We start from the raw sequence: 18480 nt of genomic DNA on the forward strand, positions 1-18480 counted from the left end.
AATACCGGTATGTTATTTTGTTACCCCATCGCAGCAGCTCGATGGGGCGTCTACGTATAAATGCCTATGGTTGTCATGGTTCCCCTCATTCCTGGAGTCAGTCCACGCCTGGCCTCACAGGTGGTGGTTGGCACTAAACTTGCTTTTGTCAACGAAAATAAGGACTAAATATCGTCGTCAACGAACCATTATCGCCTGAGGAAAACGAGACGAGAGGCAACGAAGATGCTGGTCATGTGACGATAACGATAATTAAATATATAATGCAATATCGTAGAGGAATAAAAATTACAAAACAAAAACTTTCCTAACATGTGTCTTCATTTTCGTTGACCAAAACGATACAAGTTCCAACAAAGATCCTTAATGTCCATGTTTTCAGTAGTTTCTCTGGTTTAATGTCCATGTTTTCAGTAGTTTCTCTGGTTTAATGTCCATGTTTTCAGTAGTTTCTCTGGTTTAATGTCCATGTTTTCAGTAGTTTCTCTGGTTTAATGTCCATGTTTTCAGTAGTTTCTCTGGTTTAATGTCCATGTTTTCAGTAGTTTCTCTGGTTTAGTTCTGCTGGGTGACGTTAGTCCTCAATCCCAGTCGCTGCAGCGGGTTAGTTAGTTAGTTTAGTTAGTTAATCTTTATTAACTGGGGGAGTCAGATCCAGAAGATGCAGCTGCAGAGTTAGAGGCTGATGCCGTTAACGCAGAGCTCTAGTTAACGTCAGTTAAAAACAAAGTTACATAGAGAAACACGGGGATCTGCTCTGGGGCTGGAGAAGAAGAAGATCCATCTTTGGATCCACTTTCCTACGTAGACGTGGAAAAGAAAACCCAATGTGTCGTCGGAAAAGAAAAAGATACAAATAAATATGTTGTAAACTTAAATTAGAGTCTTCTGTATCTGGAATGAATGTATTCTTGAGTCTATAAGGTAACAATAATATAATAATAGATAACCTTGTTTGAATTGTAAAATGGTTTTGGCTAAACAATCTTTGACTAAAATGGACAGTTCTGACTAAAATAAGACTAAAATGCTCAGACTTTTAGTCGAATGAAATTTGACACGACTAAAAGGAGAATGAACTAATAAAAACTAGAAATGATAGCTTGACCCAAAGACTAGACTAAAACTAAAATTGAAACACGCTGACAGAAACAACACTGGGGAGAGGATGAACTCAGGCAAAGGTGCCAATCAGGACTTTCAATTCAATTCAATTCAGTGTCTATTACAAGAGAAGTTTATAAATTCGCACTCCAACTGAAGAATTTAGGAGAAAGAGCTTCTGTCATCTCGTCTCATATTGCATGTTTGTCCTTTTTGTAAAAACCCACAACACCATTATTTCCATCACGATACACACACAGTCACCACACTGCACACACCGCACCCATCACTGTCTGTCCTCTCATGGTTCACGTCAGTGATTTCAGACTCCTAATAAAGTATCTTTGATCAGTTCTGGAGGACATATTCTCTCTCAAACACAAAAAACTAACCTGCTGCAAGATTAAGATGCATATTGGCAAAAAGGTTTTGCCTATTAAGGCCCTAAACCCCTGATATGTGTCCATCTCCAAACAGCTAGTGGGTGTAGCAACACTTGACTAGCTTGTGTTATTGGATGTCTTCAGAGACGTCCTCTTTGTTTCTAACAAGCAGCTTCAACTGTCTGGGGGCCTTTAATCGACGTCCAGGTTTCTACTTCTGAACCACAGAAAGAACTTGGACCTGTTCCAGGTTCTGTTGGCAGGAAGTAAAACCTCAGTTACTAGAGAACCGTCTCACTGCGGATGATTGGCATGAAATCGTTTAGGAAATAATGCGTTCAAATGTGTTTAACCTCAGGATTCAGACTGGTGAAGATGTTTTCATCCGCTGCTGTGTGGCTGGAGACAGATGGATGGAGTCAGAGACAGGAAGTGGCAGCAGCCAGAGGCCCGAGGGCCCCGGAGAAGGTTAACGATGGGAGTATTGATCTGTGATCGGTGTGTGTCGGTGTGTTTCAGTGGACTGGAGCTGCCTGAAGGACTTCTCCCTGCTCGCCGGTGAGATGGTGGTGGACAACCTGCAGAACCTCCAGTGCACCATCAGCGGCCTCTCCACGGTAACCGCAGCATCCTGCTGCTCGTTAACGCTGTTTGCTCTGTCATGGTTGAGGGAACGCTGAGCTCTGGTGGAAATGTTCCCCCACACGGGGAGAATCCATCGCCATCTGTTCAGACTCTTTACGACTCTGGATATTTGTCCTGGTCGTCCTGTTTCTGTGATCTGTGGTTGTACTGAGCAGCACCTCAGCTGTTTTATTTTGAAGGGGATCCTTAAACCACAACAGTCGTTTTATTTTGAAGGTGCTTCTAAAACCACAACAGTCATTTTATTCTGAAGGTGATCCTAAAACCACAGCAGTCATTTTATTTTGAAGGGGATCCTAAAACCACAACAGTTATTTTATTTTGAAGGGGATCCTAAAACCACAGCAGCCGTTTTATTTTGAAGGTGGTTCTGAAACCCTGGTCTCTTACCCTGCATTCACACTGAAAGCGTCACGGGCGTCATAGGCAGCCGGCTGCCATTCATTTTCTATGAAAACGCACGTTGAGGAGGCAGCGGGAGCAGCGTGTAAATTTGAAGTTGAAAAATCTGAACTTTATGGAAATGAGCCGCGGCGACGCCGAGGCAGCGTCCAATCCCAGACCGGGATTCCCGAAGCCTCAATGCAGATTGTACTTTCATGTACACACAAACGTACACTCATTCACATGCACACATGAGCAGAGCTGTCACTAACAAACTTATTTTATCAGGAATTAATATATTTCATGCAGCAAACTGACATTTTTGCTGATTTGACTGATGTTTTTACCTGAACTGCTCATGTGAAACACGTATCTGATGGTTGAGGAGCTGGATGGTCCCAACGATTTTATTTGCTACATCGATCCAACGCAAAATAATTAAAAACCGTGTTTATTAATCACAAAACACTGTTTAAACATCATGACCAAATCCGTTCCGACCCGGTGTGTCAGTACCACCGCAGACAGACTGCAGCTTCACCGGGACCAACGATGATGGTTGATGTTGATCCAGGACCAACCTGGTTAAGGAGCGTTAAACTCACTCTTATCTACGCGGAAATAACGCTGAAATATAAAGAAGGATTCCCAAAGTGTGATCCATGGTGAAATAGGAAACTGAAGATGTGCACACTATATATAGATATATGTAGATTATATACACTTTGCTCCCTCCAGTTCTGCAGCGCAGCTTTAGCCCCGCCCACTGCAGGCGTCGAGAGTGCAGCAGTTTTCAGTGTGAATCCACCAAGCAGTGCGATACAGGCATCAGGAGATTTTTGACGCTTTCAGTGTGAACGCAGGGTTAGGTTCTATAGTTTACTGCTCTTTTGCACTTCTGGTTAGAGCCAAACTGCATTTTGTACTTGTGACATGTTTAATGACGATGTACTCAGTCTAGTCGGGTTCAATCTAATTTAATCTGGTCTAGTTTAATCTAATACAGCCTAGTTTAATCTAATCTAGTCTAGTTTAATCTAATCTAGCCTAATCTAGTCTAATATAATCTAGTTTAATCTAATCTGGCCTAGTCTAGTCTAATATAATCTAGTTTAGTATAGTCTAGTTTAATATAGTCTAGTTTAATCGAATCTAGCCTAGTTTAATTTAATATAGTCTAGTTTAATCTGGTCTAGTCTAGTCTAATATAGCCTAGTTTAATCTAGTCTAGATTAATCTAGTCTAAACATGTCGATTTGACGGTGACATCAACAACGACCGTCGTCTTTAACCGACACTGGTTATTAACATTTAACATGCAGGTCAGTGGAGATGGACTCGTTTGGTGCATCAAGATTTCTTAATGTATCTATTTTTATCACAATAACATGCTCTTTTCCTCGTTTAACATTTATCTGTGCGTGTGCGTGTGCGTGTGCGTGTGCGTGTGTGTGTGTGTGTGTGTGTGTGTGTGTGTGTGTGTGTGTGTATATGTGTGTGTGTGTGTGTGCGTGTGCGTGTGCGTGTGCGTGTGTGTGTGTGTGTGTGTGTGTGTATGTGTATGTGTGTGTGTGTGTTATGCAAAGCTTTGTGAACACATCCATGTACCTCTGCAACCCTATTGTCTGTTTCCATGGTAACCGGTGTTTTGGTGTCCCAGGGTCGGCTCTACTACGTTCGAGTGGCTGCCTACAACATGAAGGGCTGGGGCCCCCCCTCCTGCTCCCGCCCCCCCTCCGCCGCGCCGTCCAGTGAGTACAATCGGCCTTCACCCGGAGACCCAGAACCGGACCGGTTCAGTCCAGCTCCATCTGGAGATCCAGAACCGGACCGGTTCTGTCCAGTTCCATCTGGAGATCCAGAACCGGACCGGTTCTGTCCAGTTCCATCTGGAGATCCAGAACCGGACCGGTTCTGTCCAGTTCCATCTGGAGATCCAGAACCGGACCGGTTCAGTCCAGTTCCATCTGGAGATCCAGAACCGGACCGGTTCTGTCCAGTTCCATCTGGAGATCCAGAACCGGACCGGTTCTGTCCAGTTCCATCTGGAGATCCAGAACCGGACCGGTTCTGTCCAGTTCCATCTGGAGATCCAGAACCGGACCGGTTCTGTCCAGTTCCATCTGGAGATCCAGAACCGGACCGGTTCTGTCCAGTTCCATCTGGAGATCCAGAACCGGACCGGTTCTGTCCAGTTCCATCTGGAGATCCAGAACCGGACCGGTTCAGTCCAGTTACATACTCAAACCCAGAACTGAACCAGGTCCAACCAGATCTGTCTACAGATCCAGAATTGATCCAGTTCTAAGCAGATCCTTCCATAGACTTAGAAGCCACAGATTTTAGGGCACTTGAAATCTTCCCAGGGGCCTCTCCCAATACTCCCACTACTCCTACTTTCAGCACCACCCCTAAAATCAGGAAGCTGAGAGCCAAAAGCTGTTTTAGGCCCCGTTTACACATAGCCGGGTATTTACCAAAACGGATATTTCCCCCTCTACGTTTTGAAAAATTCCATCGTTTACATGAGATCGTTTTCAAAATCTCTTCGTTTAGACGAATCCGCATAAATATGCTGTTAATGTCATGCCAGCCAATCAGAATCCTGGAAAAAACATCAACAAATGACACGTGACGTGTGACTTCCAGTTAAGGCTGATTTATGGTTCCGCGTTACACCAACGCAGAGCCTACGGCGTAGGGTACGCGGCGACGCACATCGTACGGCGCGCATTGCCGCGTACCCTACGCCGTAGGCTCTGCGTCGATTTAACGCGGGACCATAATTCAGGCTTTACTTCCAAGACGGAACGAGAGTCTTTCGTTTGGAGTGACAGAGAAGTGGAGTTACTTTTAAATGTGACTTTAGAATATAAAACAGGTCAAATACAAGAAGATATTGACGGTGGCCAAACAAATTGTAAACACAGGTCGCACACATGACGCTGGTGACGTTTCTGTCTCATAATGTGACGTTCTGAAGCCTAAATCTCCGTTTTCCTCTGTTTACAAGCAAACGTGAAAACGGAGTTTTTGCAAATCTCTACTTTTCAGAAGTTTTCAGAAATGATCGTTTTTGGTGACTTTGAGCTTCGTTTTCGTGTAAACGAACGGCCAAAACGCATGAAAACGCCACCGTTTTTGCTCCGTGTAAACGGGGCCTTAATTTCAGCTGTAGCGCTGTTAATATGCCACTTTATTAAGTTTTAATATTTTTCAGGCGTAAAAGTAACCGTTAAGATCCCCAACCTGGGCTCAGTTTATCCAAATAACGCCTGTTAAGAAATTTGATCTGATGTTTTCGGCGATGATGAGACCGGAGCAGCAGCAGCAGCAGATCACGTACAGACGTGATCGTCAGGTCAACCTGCGCCGTCGTCCCGGGGGAGAAACCTGCAGCTCTGTGGAGAATTACCGCTGGCTGAAATAAATCCTTTAGGAAGATAAATGTTGGTTTAATAGATGAAATCTAACAGTTGTAGCTACGCCTGTTAAGAAATTTGCTCAGAAAATTTCGGGATTTCTGCCTGCCGGCTCGGGAGCTGATTTATGGTTCCGCGTTAAATCGACGCAGAGCCTACGGCGTAGGGTACGGCGTAGGGTACGGCGTATGCCGCGCGTCGCCGCGTAACCTACGCCGTAGGTTCTGCGTTGGTGTAACGCGGAACCATAAATCAGCCTTTATTCTGGCGAGGTTTGAAAAAGACTTCGCAACAATGGGCAAACGAGTGATTATATACATTCACTGAGTGAATATTATGAAAGTAAAATATATATTTCTCGCTAGAAATGTAATCAAAACACATTTTTATGCAGAAACTAACTCAAAATATTGATTTTATTCACTAAAAAATAAGAAATGTCCGCCATGTTTTTTTTTTTTTGATTCAGTCCGCAAATGACGACAAAAAGCATTCTGGGAAATTTTTCTGGCCCTAGTTCACCTAGTGAGGATCTGAAAACCCTCGATCCGTAGGGACAGATTCATAGCTACTACACTCGTTTTCCCCACTCCCCCTAGGTGAAAAGAGGAATTGGGACACCACTACCCTCACGGGAACACGCAAAATTTAGGGGTAGGGATGAAAACGAGGGGTAGTGGTGTATTGGGACAGGGCCTTAAAGAATCCAGGTAAATCTGCAGCTTTGGGAGTTTCTAGACGTTGGTGGTGTTGCACCAGTTTCCACGTCAGGTCTGTTGGACCAGAGTTCCAGCACCGGCCCACAAACCTTCCTGCAGTGTTGCTGCAATCATCCGTTACTGTCCCACTAACGTGTCAGCCATGTTCCTGTAATGTTCTGGCAGCATTCAGGTTCCAGGAACCATCTGTAAAACACTCCTGCAATACTTCACATTACTGAATCTGTTCTTCCAAAAGTGTTATGTGATGCCGACACAGTGAATCAGGCGCTCGTCGTGTTCCAGGTCTTCAGGGTGAACGCCGCTTTCAGCCCGCCGTCACGACTCGCTTCTTTTCAAGAGCTGCAGCCTTGAGCTGAGTGTGTGTGTGTGTGTGTGTGTCAGCAGAGGACAGAGTGTGTGTGGGTGTGTGTTTTAAAATCCAGACTGAAAGCATGACTGCACCTCCGAGTGTCTCCATCGACACATCCAGCAGTTTTCAGGGCTGGAAAACAATTAGAATGTTCTTTTTATAGAATAGTTCAGTCCCATATTATCACTCTGAATTTAATCTGCACCATGAAATGTTGAGACTTTATCTGAAATGCATAAAAACAGAATGCAAATATTTGTAAATCTCATAATCACTGATTATAGTCACAGTATAAAAGAGGTATAAAGATCTATAAACTCCATATCCAGCACTGTTGATCTGTGGTTGTACTGAGCAGCACCACAGCAGCCCTTTTATTTTGAAGGGGATCCTAAAACCACAGCAGCCCTTTTATTTTGAAGGGGATCCTAAAACCACAGCAGCTGTTTTATTTTGAAGGTGATTCTGAAACCCTGGTCTCTTAGGTCCTATCCACCTTATTCCTGGAGCCTCTACTGTAGAAACTGCTGTGGGAGGAACTTCCTGTTAGCCGCCGGAAGTTCCGTAACGCCGTTGACTAACCATGGCAGCTGAGCATGAACAGCGGTTTATTTTAAAGCAATTTGCTTTCAATCTAGCAGAGAAGTTACGGTTTTTTTTTCTGACATTTAATGTTTAACATGTTTATCAACCGTAGCATTTACTAAAATGTCCTTGCGGAGCTCGGGTACGTCGTTTTGTGGAGGAAAACCTGCATCATACTTTGTGGCTCGGATCCGACAGACTGCCGGAGGAGAGACGGGAATCCTCAGAGGATTGACAGGAATATCATGAGAATATCAGGTATGATTTCAGGTTAATGTCATGAGAATATCAGGTATGATTTCAGGTTAATGTCATGAAATATCAGGTGTGATTTCAGGTTAATGTCATTAGAATATCAGGTATGATTTCAGGTGTATGGAGGACACAGCATTGTATTATTTGTCCGGTAATGACAACCTTTAGTATTATTTATTATTATTTTCTGTGCAGTTAAAATACAAAGTGTGTTTATGGCACGGACTGCAGGGCAGCATTAGAATAAAAATACAATAGTTTCACTACAGACATGTTGATAAGAAAAAAGTTTTTTGTTAATTAAATTTTAAATCTTAGCTGTGATCAGTACTCGAGTTGTAAAAATAAATCAGGGGGGTGGTGGATTTGATCATATGGGGACAGATAATTTGTGCTGATTACAAATAATATAATATATTACAAATAATAGCAGTGACCAAAACACCTGCAGAAATACTGCAGGAATGACATAGCAGCAGTTAAATGCAGCCTTCTGTAAGCTTTAAATATCCACTGGGCTTACATCAAATACATCAAAACACAACAATAAAAAACACTTTTCTGAACTTATCAATATGACTCTGTCCTTCACAGGATAAGTAAAATGGATCACTGCAAAAACTCACAATCTTAACAAGAATATTTGTCTTATTTCTAGTTAAAATGTCTCATTTTAGTAAAGAAATCTCATTACACTTAAAACAAGACTCATCACTGGAAAAACAACAATTTTCACCTGTTTCAAGTAGATTTTCACTTAAAATAAGTAGAAAAATCTGCCAGTGGAACAAGATTTTTTTTCTTGTAATAAGAAGATAAATCTTGTCCCACTGGCAGATTTTCTTACTTATTTCAAGTGAAAATTTACCTGAAACAGGTGAAAATTGTCACATTTTTCTGGTGTTGACTCTAACCAGAATGTTAAATGTTAATGTTGAAATAGCAGTAAAACCACTTTCATTGATGAACTGACATAAGGGATGTAAAGGGGGGGTGGCAGTTTTACAGGGGGGATGATTTGGACCGTTTTTATTTCAGGGGGGGGTGCCATCCCCCTCATCCCCCATCAACTCCAGTACTGGCTGTGATGATGTACCGGTATTTTCCTAAACTTCTGGAGGGCTTAGGTGATGTGGTTGCAGGTGGGGGGTTGTGGGTCTTCCCCCAGGTACATTTGATGAGGGGGCTGGGGGTGTTATAGTGGTAGGGAAAACCCTAATGTATCATATCTTATCTTAATAATTGTGTACTGTATTGCTCCCTCAGATGAGCCTGACCAGATGGATCAGAAGGAGGAGCTGTGCTCAACACCAAAGCTTCCTGTGATGCCCAAACACAGTGGTCAGACCCAGGGATGGAGGACCACACCTATTCTATTATTTACGTGCTGGAGATGAGGTGATGGGTGACCGTGGTTTCACAGTTAGAGACTTGCTGGAGGAGCGTAGGGTGAAGCTAATCATTCCAGCATTCACACGCAAAGGATGCTAGCTGACCAGTGAGGAGGTCACTCACACACGCCGCATTGCTCATGGCTGCATTCATGTTGAATAAGGAACCTGAAGGTGTACAAGATTCTTTCTCAAACAGGACCAAATTAACTTTGTGCCCAAAATTGACAAAATGCTCAAGATTTGTGCTGGTTTAGTGAATTTACGAGCTGAGTTTATTTCAAGAGAAAAGTGAGAAGACATTTAATATTGCACTTAAACATACTTACATATTTCATTCATTTAACATTTTCTGAAAACAATTGAGGTACAGTTACACTTACAGTATCTTTAACACACAACTCTCAACAGGTTAAGTGCTGTATGTAGTTTGTAGAGCTGCACTTACATATTTCATTCATTTAACATTTTCTGAAAACAACTGAGGTCCAGCTGCAATTGTTGTTTTTTTGAGGAAATAAAAGTCTAAATATTGTGATTTCAGTTTGTCAGGTGTGAATATTTTCTGGTTTCTTAAGTCCTCCGACAGTAAACTGAATCTCTCTCACTTAAGACACAAATGTAATGTGCTTTTGTTAAACAATATTTTTGTGTTAAAATGTTTTGATTCATGTCCCTATATTGTATGTCCTAATGTGTCAGGAGGGGATCTTTCAGGTTCTGTTTTTAATAAAACTGAAAACAAAAATGAAGTCTGTTGTACTGTTTTCCCCCTAGCTTTATACAGAGGGGCAGAGCGGAATCTTCTTTGTACCAAATTCATCTACAAATGTTTGTGTGAAGTATGTGTGAAAAGTTCTGGAGGTGTTTCATGTGTGTATCTGAAGTCTTTGTCAAATGAAATTTGGAACTCCAGGTGCTCAGTTGGTCCAGATAACCAGCTTGCAGCTCTGCAGCCCCAGGAACATCACTGCCAGCTGGACCTGAAAGAATAAATATAAAAGATGGCTTACAGTTTGTCTTAATGAAGGTTCACAAGTAGCCTACCTGTCACATTAGTTCATAGATCATAAGCAGTACTCGAGTTGTAAAAAAATAAATCAGGGGGGATGGTGGATTTGATCATATGGGGACAGATAATTTGTGCTGATTACAAATAATATAATATATTACAAATAATAGCAGTGACCAAAACAGCTGCAGAAATACTGCAGGAATGACATAGCAGCAGTTAAATGCAGCCTTCTGTAAGCTTTAAATATCCACTGGGCTTACATCAAATACATCAAAACACAACAATAAAAAACACTTTTCTGAATTTATCAATATGACTCTGTCCTTCACAGGATAAGTAAAATGGATCACTGCAAAAACTCAAAATCTTAACAAGAATATTTGTCTTATTTCTAGTTAAAATGTCTCATTTTAGTAAAACAATCTCATTACACTTAAAACAAGACTCATCACTGGAAAAAACAACAATTTTCACCTGTTTCAAGTAGATTTTCACTTAAAATAAGTAGAAAAATCTGCAAGTGGAACAAGATTTTTTTGCTTGTAATGAGAAGATAAATCTTGTCCCACTGGCAGATTTTCCTACTTATTTCAGGTGAAAATTGACTTGAAACAGGTGAAAATTGTCAAATAAGTTATTTTTCTGGTGATGACTCTAAATGTTGAAATAGCAGTAAAACCACATTCATTAATGAAATGACATAAGGGATGGAAAGGGGGGATGATTTGGACCGTTTTTATTTCTCATCTCGAGTACTGATAAGTAACAATATTTACCCACCTGGAGGAGTATCCACTTTGCCCATTGGGAAGAATGAGATACTTCTCATCTTCTAAGCATTTCTTCACTTCTTCAGGTCGTCCTCCCATCCCTCAACAGCAGGAGGCAGAGGTAAGATGATATTGTCCCGTTTGAGCTGTGACAGGTGGTGTTTCCACATGTTTTATATCCCCAACGCTCGGAGAAAGAGGGTTAACGCGTTCACTCAGCATGTAAACAAACGCGGTTCTGGCAGCACCGGAAGGAGCTCCCACAATTCGCGCAAAGCCTCATGGGCCGTAGGAATAAGGTGGATAGTTTACTGCTCTTTTGCACTTCTGGTTAGAGCCAAGCTGCATTTTATACTTATGACATGTTTAATGACGATGTACTCAGTCTATTTGAGTTCAATCTAATTTAATCTAGTCTAGTTTAATCTAATATAGGACTGTTTAATCTATTCTAGTCTAATATTGTGTAGTTTAATCTGATTTGGTCTAATCTAATCTAGATTAATCTGGTCTAGTCTAGTTTAATCTAGTCTAATCTACTTCTATGACTCCAGGCTACAAAAACATTACAAAATTACATTACAAAAATAAGAATGTCATACATTCTGGATTCATTACAAATCAACTGAAATATTGAAAGCCTTTTATTATTTTAATATTGCTGATCGTGGCTTACGGTTTAAGAAAACTCAAATATCCTATTTCAAAAAATTTGAATATTCTAGGAATCTTAATCTTAAACTGTAAGCCATAATCAGCAATATTAAAATAATAAAAGGCTTGCAATATTTCAGTTTATTTGTAACGAATAAATAATTTCTGAATGTTATCCGGTAGCGAATGATTTTTTGCTTTAAACATTACTTGTGCAGATTGAAATGCCACTAAATCCATAAGTTTTAGTACTTTAGACTGTAAGAATAGTGAGTTAGTGTGATCTCGATTACCAGCCTTATGAATGTATCGTATTTCTCTCTTTTGAAGTACGAGTAATGAATGTAACCTGGTTTTATAATTATTGCCCCAAATTTCTGCACAGTAAGTGAAATATGGAAGAATTAGTGAGCAGTAAAGAATAAGAAGGGCCCTGTGATCCAAAACCTGTTTTGCTCTGTTAAGTACTGCAATGCTCTTTGAAACTTTGTTTTGTATATTAATATGAGATTTCCAGCTAATTTGATCATCCATTATTACTCCAAGAAATCTGATTTCATTTACTGTTTCAATATCACTTCCATCCAATTTTACTTTTATTTGCATATGAACTCTCCGATTACCAAAATACATTATTTTTGTCGTACTCATGTTTAATGATAATTTGTTATCAGTGAACCATATTTTTAACTTACTCAATTCTGTCGTGACATCAAGCATTCGTTTTTGTAAATCAGTACCAGAGCAGAACAGATTTATGTCGTCAGCAAATAGAACAGGTTTTAGTACTTTAGATACTTGGCATAAGTCATTGATGTAAAGAATAAACTATTTGGGTCCCAGCACTGACCCCTGGGGGACACCACAAGTAAGGCTCAAACATTTGGAACAGTAATCACCCAGCCTGTCACTCAGATAGCTCCTCAGATAGCTACAGTAAAACTGTACTGATGCCATACCGTTCCAGTTTAGGAAGTGAAATATCATGGTTAATTGTATCAAATGCTTTTTTTAAATCCACAAATATTCCAAGTGCGTGCTGAAATGAGGGGCTAAAGTAGCAGATGTGTCATCAGCCGAGACGAGTCATCGGAGCGAGAGCTAAATAAAACCTCAGAGCTGCAGGAGCCTCCTCCTTTAGACAGTTCCAGCCATGGAGAGCATGTTCAGCTGCAGAAGCTGCAGAAGCCCACGCCAGAGCAGGAGCTGCTCAGCTGGAGGGCCGACCGGGTTAAAACAACGAGTACCCACGATGCACGTGATGCAGGAACTCAGCCAAGCGCCGTGTATGAGCCGTCCCCTGGTCCGACGCAATAGAGCCCTGCGCGGGCAGTACTGGAGTTGAGGGGGGATTTAAGGGGGATGGCATCCCTCCCTGAAATAAAAACGGTCCAAATCATCCCCCCTGTAAAACTGACATCCCCCCTTTCAATCCCTTATGTCATTTCATCAAGGAATGTGGTTTTACTGCTATTTCAACATTTAGAGTCATCACCAGAAAAATAACACCAGAAAAATAACTTATTTGACAATTTTCAACTGTTTCAAGTAAATTTTCATTTGAAATAAGTAGGAAAATCTGCCAGTGGGACAAGATTTATCTTCTTATTACAAGCAAAAAAAATCTTGTTACACTGGCAGATTTTTCTACTTATTTTAAGTGAAAATCTACTTGAAACAGGTGAAAATTGTTGTTTATTCCAGTGATGAGTCTTGTTTTAAGGGTAATGAGATTTTTTTTACTAAAATGAGACATTTTAACTAGAAATAAGACAAATATTCTTGTTAAGATTGTGAGTTTTTGCAGTGATCCATGTTACTTATCCTGTGAAGGACAGAGTCATATTGATAAGTTCAGAAAAGTGTTTTTATTGTTGTGTTTTGATGTATTTGATGTAAGCCCAGTGGATATTTAAAGCTTACAGAAGGCTGCATTTAACTGCTGCTATGTCATTCCTGCAGTATTTCTGCAGGTGTTTTGGTCACTGCTATTATTTGTAATATATTATATTATTTGTAATCAGCACAAATTATCTGTCCCCATATGATCAAATCCACCATCCCCCCTGATTTTTTTTTTACAACTCGAGTACTGGCCGCGGTACTGTTTTCTTCATCCCACTCTTGCCCGCCCCCGCTGAATTTCTGACCATTACCACCCGCACCCACAACATGCGTGTCCACTCCCGCCCGCTCCCGCAAAACTCTGAGAATTCATGCCCGCACAATAATAGAGATGCATTGATTTAGTGTCTTCTCCAAGAGAAATGTCCTACACAAATCTATCTGATTTAATGTTAACATGATCATTGTGGAGCTTGATGGATAATTGACACTTCATACTGTAGGTCACCTGACCGAAAGTTAGATGCAAATCCATCAATGTCATCGTCGCAGGTTTTTTTGCCTTTCGCGCAGCATCAATTATGTATGTAAGAGTATTAGGGCCAGGCAGGAGAAACATACAAATAATATTTTAGAGGAAGATTTTTTTTTCATTATGCACTTCGAGGAAAAAGTCGAAATGTCGATATTTATGTTGAAGTAGAATTTCGAGAAAAAAGTCGAAATGTTGAAAAAAAAGTCAAAATTTCGTGAATAAAGTTGAAATGTTGAGAGAAAAAAGGCAAAATTTCGACTTTATTCACGACATTTCGACTTTTTTCTCGGAGTGCACAATAAAAAAAAATCTTCCACTCTCGAATTTTTTCCCTCTTGCATGGTCCCTAATACTCCGTAATTATTTGATTGAGGTTAGAGCAATGAGGCTATGAGGGGCTCAAATAACACTAATAAATAACATAAAATAAACAAAGTTATCAAATGAAACAAATTAATTTAACAAATTAATCACGTGGCCATTGCATTGCTGTGGAGGAAGAGAATGCTGCTGACCGACTGCCGTCCCAATCCCTCGTCTCTTCCAAGATGCTCCACAGACACTAAACGCAGTTTCTCCAAATATCTGACTTTCCTTGCTTTGTCTTTGTTTTGTAAAGACCTTCTTTGAGGTTTATTTTCCACCTCATTGATTTCCACCTTGTCGCTAGACTACATCCCGGTCCCGCATTGTTTTTTTTTTTAACCACCCGCCCCCGCCCGTAGGAGAGTTCAAACCGCCCGCTCTCGTGTGATTTGTGTTGGGTCTGTGTTCAATCCCAATGCAGCCCTCTACGACACAACAGTGAGAGCGTACGCCGGCAGTCTGAGTAGATATTCCACACATGTGGAGAGAAAATCCACTCAAAACATTGTGTGTGTGCGCGGTACTTGATTTGTGCATATTATCAGATTTGTGCTGGAAGTTACAGACAAAACGATAATTACGAATTCCAAAAGCCTCCTACACACACAAGTCGCATGAATACCCATGAATACGCATGAATCCCAAGCTGTAGATACACACAAGTGGTTTTCAGGCTCTTTTCCTCCAAGAAGTCTCACAGATTTGTCCGTACATGGTGCGTTTAAGGACTGCTGGACTGGCTGGGTCATCTGAATGTTCATCTGAGTCCAGCGTTATTTCCCTACTTTGGGGAGTCGGGTTGGTGGCGGCGCCGTTGTTGACATCACGTTTCCTCCTCCTTCCAGACTGGAGGGAGAGCGACGGCCAGGAGCCCCGGCGGCAGGGCCACATCGAGGCCATGGAGCGTCTCCTGCAGCAGGTCCGGGCCACCCACACACACTACTGCTCCGGAGGTGAGTGTCTGGCCGCGGCTGGGGTTTCTATGGCAACGCAGATGTAGGAGATGTGGACCTTCAGGGTCTCTGGAGTAGACGAGTATGAGTTTAATAAACGAGTTTCAGCTTCATCTGTACATCATCTCACAGGCTGACTGCTGATCTGTGACGGGGCTGGTTCCTCTGGTAAACTTTTGCCATTTTTGCCATTTTTGTTGGACTCCATTTCTCTTTTCAGGTTAACTGATCCAACAACGCATACTGAACCACGGATAAGTGATTCTGTTTGCTCTCATACGCTCATGTAGGCGTGAGACAAGATGGAAACTGGGAAAATTCTGAGGGAACGGCCTCTTGGACCTCCAGAAAGCTGTAAAATCTACTGAATCCTACATTCAGGGCCACCGCAAGGGGTGTGCGAAAAAGTGCGTCCGCACGGGGCCTCGCACTATGGGCCGTTTTTTTTTTTTTTTCCCTTATAAATATCAACAGTCACGTTCCATTACAGACCTAAATGTGTACTAGTCTGTGCATATCAATAAATATATGTGCAATGATGTGCTTGCTGATGGATGTCTGCGCAGCTGCGCGTGTCTGTAGTTCAATACAACTGCGTCAGACCAAGCGCAGACACAAGCTGCTCTGATCCAGACGGGTAGAGTTGGAACAAACTGTCACACAATGCTGTAAAGCCTGATTTATGGTTCTGCGTTAAATCGACGTAGAGCCTACGCCGTAGGGTACGGCGCAGTCTACGGCGAGGTTGCAGCGTACGTGCGCATCGCCGCGTACACTACGCCGTAGTTTGGTGTAACGCGGTACCAATAAAACAGGCTTAACAGTTACAGCTGATTTGCCGACTCTGCAAATTTGCGGCCATGAAGGAGCTGTGCGTGCGTGCGTGCGTGCGTGCGTGCGTGCGTGCGTGCGTGCGTGCGTGCGTGCGTGCGTGCGTGCGTGCGTGCGTGCGTGCGTGCGTGCGTGCGTGCGTGCGTTCTTCTGAACAAGTTTGTGACTTTACTCTGCTTTCAGCATAGGCCTATAGGCTTGGCTCAACAAAGGTGAGAATAAATGTTATTTGATGGGCAGGATGAGGTGTTGTCGAACGTTAAAATGACTATCATAAGGGCCCATGGAGAATGCTCCGCCCCCTCTGTACTGAGACCCACGCTCCGCCACTGGTAAGGACGGTTTCCCAGCATCCTCTCTGTTCTTGTGTACGCAGACTCCTCAAAGCTGCAGAACCCCAGCAGGAAGCAGTCGGTTTCCAGGAGCCTCAAACACCTCTTCAACTCCTCCAACAAGTTTGTGAAGACACTGAAAAGGTTGGTTTCTGCGCTCGGGTGCAGCTTTTAAAGTTCAGACCTGTAGACCCTGAGATGGAGCTCTGGATCTCTGAGAAGATTGACATCTGTCTCGAATGTATTTCACTATTTATATATTCATAAACAGCGGCTATTTTCAGACTACTGACCTGTCATTAAGCCCCGCTCCTATTGGTGTCTGTAAGGACTCACTTTGGACAGAAAAAGACTCCCTTTCAGGGAGGAACTTCAGGACTTAAATGTGTCCTGGAGGGTTTATGTAGAAAATTAGATCTGGTTGGTATTAAAGTTAAACTGGACGTAAGGGATTACAGAAGCTTTATTTTACTGTCGTCATGGTTACAGATGACAACATCCAGGATCAACACTGTTCAGGCACCATAGTAGAAGTTTATATTTATTAACTCTTAATTAGTTTTATCTGGAAAAACATAACGTCAGGTCGACTATTTACTACCTAATACTAGATTAAAGTTATAACCTTATGTCTTGTGTTCGGTAGAGCTATAATCTTAGACAAACTCATTGTCATTGGCCACGGTTACATGATGTTTTTTAAATCGGAAGTAATTATTCCGAATTAAACTATTTTCCTTCGAGTTTACATGGAAATAGTAATTCCAAATTGGGGTTTACATGGAAAACATGTTTGATCGGCTTTATCCAATTCCTCTTATGGTCTGGGGGTTGGGAAGGTTCTGATTGGATAGGGGGGGACCGGAAGTTAAACTACCGGAAGAAAAACAAACTTAGCCGCTACAACTTTGAAAAGCTCACAATTTTTATGTTTCCTGTTTCCATCTGTTCTTTGAATTATTTCCAGGTCCTCCAAACTATTTATTAAATAAATGGTCTCTGCTCTTGACCAGCGTTTACTTTGTTTGGAAAACAAGCCCAGCGTGGAATATAATCGTCATGGAGACAGACGGGCGAGGGAACGAGCAGAAAGAAAGACCGGAATTAATTTAAAGAGGAATGAGTTTATACATGATTGCGGAATTATTCTATTTGGATTTAAAATCGGAATAAACCAGCCACTTACTTCAGAATTAAGTTTAATTCGGAATGGCCATTTTCATTCTGAATTAGATGTTTACATGGTAATTTTTACTCATTTTAAATCGGATTTAATTTTAATTCTGAATTAAAGAGGAATTAAACTCCCTAGTCTGACGGTGCTTCCTCTCTCCACCCTGCTCCTGTGTCTCTTGCTGGGCGGCTTGGACGCACCGGTCTCCCCCTGCAGGGGCGTCTACCTGGCCGCCATCTTCTACCACAAGGACAGTCTGCTGGTGACGACGGAGGACCAGATCCCCATCGTGGAGGTGGACGACTCCTACGGCAGCTCGCTCATGCAGGACTTCCTCTGGTTCACCAAGGTGCGTCCCACAGAGGGATTCAGGTCCAGGTCTCCACTCTTTAGTTGTGAGGAATAATAATAATAATTATGCTGTTTGGTGTGAACAAGCTGCTGACGCGTAAGAAGAGTTTTAATGTTCTCCGTCCAACTGGAGCCGGACGTGGAAGAGAACAATAACATACTGTGGTTTATTCCGTCCATTCAAATAAACCACGATTCTTTACAGAACTACGTTTTTAAATCCAACAAATCAACTCACGGAGTTGGGCGGAGTCTGCATAGTGCAACTTATCAGAAAGGAGTGTTTTTCACTTACATACTTACTTAATAACTTACTGACGTACTTACTTGATTACTTACTTACTTACTTACTTACTTACTTACGTACTTACTTACTTACGTATGTACGTACTTACTTACTTACGTACTAAATTA

General features: G+C 41.9%; 1 protein-coding gene across 2 annotated transcripts in view; it reads left to right on the forward strand.

Annotated features, from left to right (window-relative positions):
- Window positions 1–18480, forward strand: part of ankfn1 (ankyrin repeat and fibronectin type III domain containing 1) — an 86111-nt gene that overhangs the window by 52869 nt on the left and 14762 nt on the right. For both annotated transcript variants that reach the window (XM_061708002.1, XM_061708003.1), the window contains 5 exons: window positions 2007–2104; window positions 4177–4267; window positions 15271–15378; window positions 16586–16685; window positions 17932–18064. In XM_061708002.1, coding sequence (XP_061563986.1) covers window positions 2007–2104; window positions 4177–4267; window positions 15271–15378; window positions 16586–16685; window positions 17932–18064 — 530 coding nt within the window. The remainder of the gene's footprint in view (window positions 1–2006; window positions 2105–4176; window positions 4268–15270; window positions 15379–16585; window positions 16686–17931; window positions 18065–18480) is intronic.

This window comes from Cololabis saira, chromosome 19 (genome assembly GCF_033807715.1).
Source record: "Cololabis saira isolate AMF1-May2022 chromosome 19, fColSai1.1, whole genome shotgun sequence".
Lineage (NCBI taxonomy): Eukaryota > Metazoa > Chordata > Actinopteri > Beloniformes > Belonidae > Cololabis > Cololabis saira.